Source organism: Pristiophorus japonicus, unplaced genomic scaffold (assembly GCF_044704955.1).
Source record: "Pristiophorus japonicus isolate sPriJap1 unplaced genomic scaffold, sPriJap1.hap1 HAP1_SCAFFOLD_80, whole genome shotgun sequence".
NCBI lineage: Eukaryota > Metazoa > Chordata > Chondrichthyes > Pristiophoridae > Pristiophorus > Pristiophorus japonicus.
Window position 1 is genome coordinate 2795905 of NW_027254718.1, and position 8541 is coordinate 2804445.

Below are 8541 nucleotides of genomic sequence, written 5' to 3' on the forward strand. Positions count from 1 at the left end.
GGTTGCCACTTGAGCATGTGCTGGAGGGTCGAAAAAGGGACAGTTTATTGTGGGTTTTTCTGAATAGTCCGTGAATCAGAGTTTGGTTTGCTCCAAGTGTTTCCTGCAGGTGAGTCCATTTGAAAGTTTGACCTGAAACACCCTACTCCCCTCTTCGGCCACGACAGTGCCGGGAAGCCACTTGGGACCTTGTCCATAGTTTAACATAAATAAAGGTTAATTAATCTCGATTTTGCGTGACACCTTTGCACGATCATGATATATATTCTGTTGAAGCCGCCTGCTCTCTATCTGCTCGTGTAGATCAGGGTGGACGAACGAGAGCTTTGTCTTAAGTGTCATTTTCATGAGCAGTTCAGTGGGGGGAACGCTAATGAGCGAGTGGGGTCTTGTGCGGTAACTAAGCTGCACTCGGGATAGGTGAATCTGCAGTGAGCCTTCAGTTATCCTCTTCAATCTGTGCTTGTTTGTTTGCACCGGTCGTTCTGCCTGACGCTGGTTTGAACGGGGTAGAAGTGACATGTTTGATCCCATTGCGGATCATGAACTCCTTGATATTGGCACTGGTGAAGCACGGCCCACTGTCACTCAAAAGGACATCGGGCAGGCCGTGCATGGCAAACATTGCCCACAGGCTTTCAATGGCCGATATTATCTCACATTCAATCCATTTAGAGTATGCATCTACAACCACAATGAAAATTTTTCCCAAGAATGGCCCGGCATAGTTGACATGAGCACTGGACCACGGTTTGGAGTGCCAGGACCATGAACTTAATGGCGCCTCCCTGGGTGCATTACTTAACTGTGAACATGTGTTACGTTTGTGCACGCAGGACTGTAAGTCTCTATCGATATCGGGCCACCACAACTGGGAACTGGCTATCGCTTTCATCATTACAATACTGGGTATGTACTGTGGAGGTCACTAATGAAAGTGTCCCTGCTCTTTTTTGGCACCACTACCCGATTACCCCAGTCTTCCTGCATGGACATTTCATCTTTGCGCCGCTGTTACGGCTTTATTTCTTCCTTCATCTCAAACGGGACACTCGAGCAACTCTCGTGGAGCACACACTTTTTACGAAGGACAGTACGGGGTCCTGGCTCGTCCAGGATCTAATCTGTCGGGCGATAACAGGTGATTGCTCACTCTCGACTGCTTCCATTACCGTGATTACTTCTGTGGGCTGTGCCACCTACACCCCTGTGGTGTTCAATGGCAGCCTACTGGGAGCATTTGCACAGTTTTCTGTGCCTGGCCTGTGTCGGATAGCTTAGCTCTATGCGGAAAACGTGAGTGCGCATCACTGGATGCGGCCCGCTGCAGTCGTATTTATCCCCTTGCTTTCAGAAAAGAGGGATATAAGTAGCTTATGGTCAGTTTGCAATTCATATTTGAGCCCAAACATATAGTGATGCATTTTCTTTACCCCATAAACACACGCGAACGTTTCTTTTTCGATCGAGCTGTAGTCCCTCTCACCCTTAGACAGACTTCTGGATGCATAAGCAACCAGTTGAAATTCCAAAGATTCATCAGCTTGTTGCAATACACACCCGACATTGCATGACGACGCATCACATGGTCGTACCAAATACTTGCATGGATCATAAAACACAAGCAATTTGTTTGATCATAAAAGTTTTCTAGCTTGCTCAAAGGCATTTTCTTGGTTTTACCGTATACCCATTCATTTACTTTCCGCAGTAAAGAGTGTAATCTTTCTAACAGTGTGCTCAGACCGGGTAAGAAGATACCAACGTCGTTCAGGAGTCCTAGAACCGACCGTAGCTCCGTCACATTTTATGGTCTCTGTGCGTTCCTGATTGCCTCCGTCTTCGAATCGGTGGGCCTGTTGCCATCTGCTGCGATCTTTTCCCCAGGAACCTCACTTCAGGCACCAGGAAAACTCACCGACTGTTTTAACCTGAATCCCCCATGATAAGGTCGACTGAGAACCACCTGCAGGTTCTGCAGATGCTCGACGGTGTCCCGACCTATAACCAAGATGTCATGCTGGGCGACCACTGTACATGGGGCCGACTTCAGTAAGCTTTCCTGTTCCTCTGGAATTTCGCCGTGGCTGATCGCATCCCAAACAGGCATCTGTTGTAAATGACGAGACCTTGGAGCGGGTGAGCCCCTTCGATGGTTCCTCCAGCTCCTGCGTCAGGTAGGCCAAGGTCAGTCCAGCTCTGTGAACGTTTTTCCTCCCGTCAGTGTCGCGAATAGGTCTTCTGTCTTTGGTAGTGGGTATTGATCCTGCAGGGAGAAACGTTTGATCGTTACTTTGTAATCGCCACAGATTCTGACAGTGCCGTCTTCCTTGAGGACTGGAGCAATCGTTGAATTCAATCGGCGAAATGATCGCTCTCATTGCAGCCGGACCAGCTCGATCTCCACCCTCTCTCTCATCATGTATGACACAGCTCTCGCATTGTGATGGTTGGGTCAAGTCCCGAGAATCAAATGGATCTCCACTTTTGCTCCTTGGAAATTGCTGATACCCGGTTCGAACAGGGAAGGGAACTTGTTTTAGATCTGGGCACATGAAGTGTCGTCGACAGACGAGAGTGCTTGGATGTCGTCCCAGTTCCAGCATATCATTCCCAGGCAGCTCCTGCCGAAAAGCGTGTGGCCATCACCCGGGACAACCCAGAGTGGTAACTTTTGCACCACTCCATCGTAGGAGACCTTTACGGTAGCACTGCTTAATACGGGAATCAATTTATTTCTGTATGTTCTCAGTTTAGTGCTAATCGGAGTCAGGACTGGTCTTGAGGCCTTGCTGCAGCACAATTTATCAAAAGTCCTTTTGCTCATAATAGACTCGCTCGCGCCCATGTCCAGCTCCATTGACACCTGCGTCTACTTAATTCAAACTTCAGCATTATTTTGGGACACTTTGTGGTAAATGTGTGCACCCCATATATCTCTTCCTCAGTCTCAGGCTCTGGTTCGTCGTGATCCCCCCATGGATATGTCCTCCTCTGGAACATGGTGGTTTGCAGGATTAGCAGTGTTTGCAGCTCGCCTGCACATGCGTTGCAGATGTCCAATTGTTCTACAGCCCGAGCAAATGTTTCCTTTGAAGCGGCTTGAATGGAAGCGATGATTGCCTCCGCAGCGCCATCAAAGTGTTTGCATTCATCACCCTTGATGGTGGACTCTGAGACATCTGCGGACGTGCAGCTTTAGGCATGTGAGTCCTGCTCTTTACGTTGCGATTCGATAACCACGATACTTTGTTCACATTATTTGCGACAGAACTCGTGTGCTGAGAGATTTGTTTGGTATTGCCACTGCTGGCGATGAACGCCGAGGCGATCGCTCTTGCTTCGCTCAAGTTTGGGGTCTCTGCAGTCAAAATTTTGCGAAGTATTGCTTCATGGCCGATGTCAAGTACAAATAAGTCCCTGAGCATGTGTTCCAAGTTTCCTTCAAATTCACAATGTCCTGCAAGGCATCTTAGCTCGGCGATGTAACTCACCACTTCCTGGCCTTCAGACCTTTTCTACCGGTTCGTCACCATCAGAATGCTTTTGTTCGGGTTTATATGCTCCCGGTCCAGTGTGCACAGATCATCGTACGACTTCACTGTGGGTTTCGCTGGAGCAAGCAGATTTTTCAAGAGGTCAGACGTTGGTGCCCCACCAACGCTGAGGAGGAACGCCCGTCATTTGGCAGCGTTCGCTTCTCCTTCCAGCTCGTTGGCCACGAAGTATTGGTCGAGTCACTGCACGAAGGTTTCCCAATCATCTCCCTCCGAAAATGTATCCAGGATGCCTATAGTTCTCTGCATTGTAGCGGTGGTGTTCACTATCTATATCTCGTCGCCAGTTGTTACATCTTGCATCAAGAATCTGACTAGATACTGTGAGCTCAAAGTAAGTTGTGGCCGTAGTCCTTTATTCAGGTCTCCCGTTTGTGCCTCTCCAGCCTGTGAGGTCTCCTTACGTCCAGACGCTCCCAAGGGATTGTGGGATCACTTGGGATGCAGGGGGATGTACCCTCTTGTGTTTAAACAAGGTATTTAAAGGTTTACATATAGTATTTGCCACCAGTAATGTTAGAATAGGGTCACCACCAGTAATTTTACAGAAGAGTCACCACCATGAATGTTAGTGTAGGGTCACCACCATTAATGGTGGACTGAATTCATCGGCAGTAAATTTAGGGTAAGATAAGCAGCATTAATGTTAGAGTAGGATAAACACCAGTAATGTTGGAGTAGGGTCAACACCAGCAATTTTAGATTAGATTCACCACCAGTAATGTTGGTGTAGATTCAGCAGTAATGTAAGAGAAGGATCACTAGAGTAGGAGACTCGAACTCGGGGGCACAGCCTTAAAATACGGGGGAGCCAATTTTAAACTGAGTTGATAAGGAATTGCTTCTTGTAGAGGGTTGTGAATCTGTGGAATTCTCTGCCCAAGGAAGCAGTTGAGGCTAGCTCATTGAATGTATTCAAATCACAGATAGATAGATTTTTAATCAATAAGGGAATTGAGGCTTATGGGGAGGGGGCGGGTAAATGGAGCTGAGTCCAGGGCCAGATCAGCGTGATCTTGTTGGGTGGCAGAGCAGGTTCGAGGGGCTAGATGGCCTACTCCTGTTCCTAATTCTTATGTTCTTATGTTCTTATGTTCTTATTAATTTTGAGGAAGTCCAGAACCAGGGATCACAGTCTAAGGATAAGGGTTAAGCCATTTAGGACCGAGATGAGGAGAAACTTCTTTACCCAGAGAGTGGAGAAGCTGTGGAATTCTCTACCACTGAAAGTTGTTGAGGCCACTTCACTAAATATATACAAAAAGGAATTAGATGTAGACCTTACTACTAGGGGGATCAAAGGGTATGGCGAAAAAGCAGGAAAGGGGTACTGCAGTTTCATGTTCAGCCATGGACTCATTGAATGGCGGTGCAGGATGGAAGGGCCGAATGGCCTACTCCTGCACCAATTGTCTATATTTCTATATTTCTATGTTTCAATGTTTCTATCACAAACAGAAATGTTAGATATGTGTCATCGCCAGTAATGTTAGCGAGAAGTCATCACTAGTTATCATTACAGTAAGAAAACAAAATTGAATCACATAATGGATGAGTGAATATTTCACTGAATTAATGATTCCCCAAGAACCTAACGCAGCATGTGCGAGAAATGTTCCCTTCAGGGATCACGGGTCTTGCGCAGAACACATTCCCAGCGGAATTACTTTCCGTTCATTGATTTTAATGTTCGCATTTTAATGGACTGAGTTGTAAAATTTCCCAATTGGTGGCCTGGGAACAGTGAAGTAGAAAATCGGTCCTTGTTTTTTACGTGACTGTAACTAACGCCAGTTATTGTAACACGGTTTTCTCCCGAGGGCACCGATCATTTTATAAAGGAGGAGTTTTAACGGATCTCAAATAAACTCCAGTTGGTGCCATAAAGCTGGAAAGAAGGGTTAAATTCTTCCAAAAATGGAACTGCCAACAGTTTTGCGGATAAAGAACATTTATTATCCTATTCTCTCAGCATTTGGAATTCCTGGTAAGTCAATGTATCATTTGTCTAATAGCTGTTGAATGTCTCACTGTAATGATATACAGTATAACCGATTCCAAGAAGATCCGCAGTGCAGAGTCATTTATCCACCGGGATAGGTTGGGGAATATCAGCGGGCAGATTATGAGTCTGAGCTTATGCTGCGGCGCTATTCTGGCTGTTAGATCGTGAGCACACGATACTCACGTTGCCTCCATAAAGTGAAGGAGGACGAGGAAGACAACCCGGCCCCTGCAACAGTATGTAGTTCAGTAAAGAAAGTGTTGCATATTATCCACGGTCATCAACTCATTGATTGCGTGTTCCCTGGCTATCCTTGTACTCGCCATCTCCAACTAACAGAAGACTGTTATCTGGTTATCTAGATATCTGGAGCAATAATTGCCACTCAGGGAGCTGTTCCCATCTCGCCTACAAAGAACATTCGCGGCTCCACCAGCTCCCTCCGGGAGATTATAAATAAAGAATTTCGACTTAAACTTAATGTTTGTGTTTCAGCTGTTTGTATTATTTGAAGTGACATATTTGTATTAATTGTTCAGAAATTATACGTAATGCTTGATGATGTCCGGCTGAGCTGGAAACAAGACTGAGTTTCAGTCCCACTATATTCAATATTGAATGTTTTATTTATTTTAAACAAATTGTACAAAGCTCGACTAAATAAATATAAATAATCCGCGTCTTTCTCCATAAGTGGGGACACATCCGAGCATTGCCCCACAATAAATGGTGAGATTTAACTGAGTATCACTGTTACTGGTCACTCTACTCTCTCTGTCTTACAGCGAACCTGCTGACAATCTTGATTCTCTGCAGAGGAAACTGCGGCCTTTCCAAATGTATCTCTGTTTACATGGTGGCCATGGCAGCAGCCGATCTAATGGTCATGATCGTCAATATAATCGTGTATCAAATTTTGAGCTATCACTTTCCACATTCATTCCTGAACTATACTGCCATGTGTAAGTTAAATCTGTTCCTGAATCCTCTTACCGTGGACATGTCGGTGTGGCTTACAGTCTGCTTCACCTTTGACCGATTTATAGCTATATGCTGTGAGAAGTTTAAAACCAAGTATTGCACAGTGAGAACTACGGCCACGGTTATAATAACGGAATCTGTCCTGATCTGTTCAGAGAACATCCCTTTTTGCTTTGCCTATGAACCTGAACGAATAATTAATAATGTTCACTGGGGGTGCCGCTACAGTGTGAACTTTTTTATATCGCCTGCAGGCATAGCATACAGCTGGTTCAAAAGTATTTTTGTTACTTGGGTTCCTTTTGTTTTGATATCACTGTTTAATTGTTTGACAGTCAGACGTATTTTATTGGCCAGTAGAGCCCGTAGGGGACTCCGGGGCCATGCCAATGAGAATCAGAGCGATCTAGAGATGGAGAAACGGAAGAAATCAATCATTTTACTGTTCAGTGTATCGGGCAGTTTTATACTGTTGTGGCTGACAGCTGCTGTTAGTTATTTGACTAGCAGACTGACAAACCCCGTGCAATACCGAGGCGATTATACAGCTCCTGCATACATCGCCACAGAAACCGGATTGATGCTCATGTATTTGAGTTCCTGTACAAACACCTGTATTTATGCAGCTACACAAACTAAATTCAGAGAAGAGCTGAAGACGGTGGTGAAATCTCCTTGGACAATGATTCTGACTTTATTTAAAAAATGAAAAATTTAAGCAAACTTTCGGCCTGATTAGATCTCAATTATGCTGCGATGAAAATAAATTGTTCTCTTAAAATAAATATTAATATAAACCAAAGCTTCATGTTGTAACGAGAGTTCCACGGTAGAATAGCAGTCTTTCTGTCAGTTCAAAAAAAATATGATGTTCTGAAAGTGAACTTGTGACTCCCACTTTGTGCCGTGCGTTTGACGTCCGCTCATTACCCAGGTTGAATAGAATCGATTCCTTCCAAATCAGCACACGTCCCGCTGAAGATTTAAGGGAAGATGCAGGACTCAGCATTAACTGCCTCACCACGCAGGTACTGGAATGAGATGCCTCAGTTGAATTATTGAAATAAAGTGTCCTTTAGTGCAGAAGTAATGTGTTGCAATCGGGGTTGTTTGTAATTCTGTAATCTCCGTGTGATTGCGGCAGGCGCTGGACTCCCTATCCGACTCCGCCGCCGATTGTCTCCTGGACCAAGAGAACGGGGCCCTATTTCGTGATCAGGTTCCAAGTGTGGAGAGAGTAGGAATTTGAATTGTCAATATGGCATTAGACATCATTGTTTAAAATATCTACTTAAATTCTCACTGTACATCACAATGGTATAATGTTACAACAGGAGCAATCCATTCGACCCAACCAGTCCTTATCGGCCTTTACATTCCATCACAGTAAATAGTTCAAATCCCTTTACCCGCCGTTCTCAACATCCCTTCAACTCATTTTTGTTCATCCATCTATCGTAATTGATATTGAATATTGACATACATTCTGTCTCCGCTAATTCACAGTCTCAGAACTCACTGTGTAACGTGTTTTATCGAAACCTCGATCCTAAAGCTCTCACATGTCTTTTATCTGTGGCTCTTATATCTTGAACTCTGAACCAATGGAAGCAGTCTGCTTCTATCTATCCTGTCCAGATATTTTTGTTAAATTAAAACACCAGGGTAAGACTCGCCAGAAGTTACGAGTCTGCTATCAAAGCACAATCTAATAACATTCGGAAAAATGTAGTTAAAATAGTTAATTGATAGCTTTCTCTTTGAGATTGGTGTGACCTTGCTTATACTGAACAAGGAGAATGTATATTTGACAGTTTGGTCATGACCCCAACCTTTGGGTCATTAAGGGGAAGTTGAGAATCAAACAACTTCAGACCCCCCTCCTCCCGCGATCTTTTGATAGATGGCCAAAAAGCTTTGAATGGGATGTCCTATGCTGGATGATGCTGGGATATCACTGTGTGTGCAGAAGTGACATGTTTCTGGTCAAGCAACCAG

At 44.7% G+C, this 8541-nt stretch overlaps 1 protein-coding gene across 1 annotated transcript; it reads left to right on the forward strand.

The window, feature by feature from the left end:
• The first annotated feature begins 5474 nt into the window (after positions 1 to 5474).
• LOC139257043 (probable G-protein coupled receptor 139) lies at positions 5475 to 7252 on the forward strand. The gene is made up of 2 exons (XM_070874384.1): positions 5475 to 5544; positions 6348 to 7252. Exons 1-2 carry the CDS (start codon positions 5475 to 5477, stop codon positions 7250 to 7252), a joined length of 975 nt encoding a protein of 324 aa, XP_070730485.1.
• Positions 7253 to 8541: the final 1289 nt, after the last annotated feature.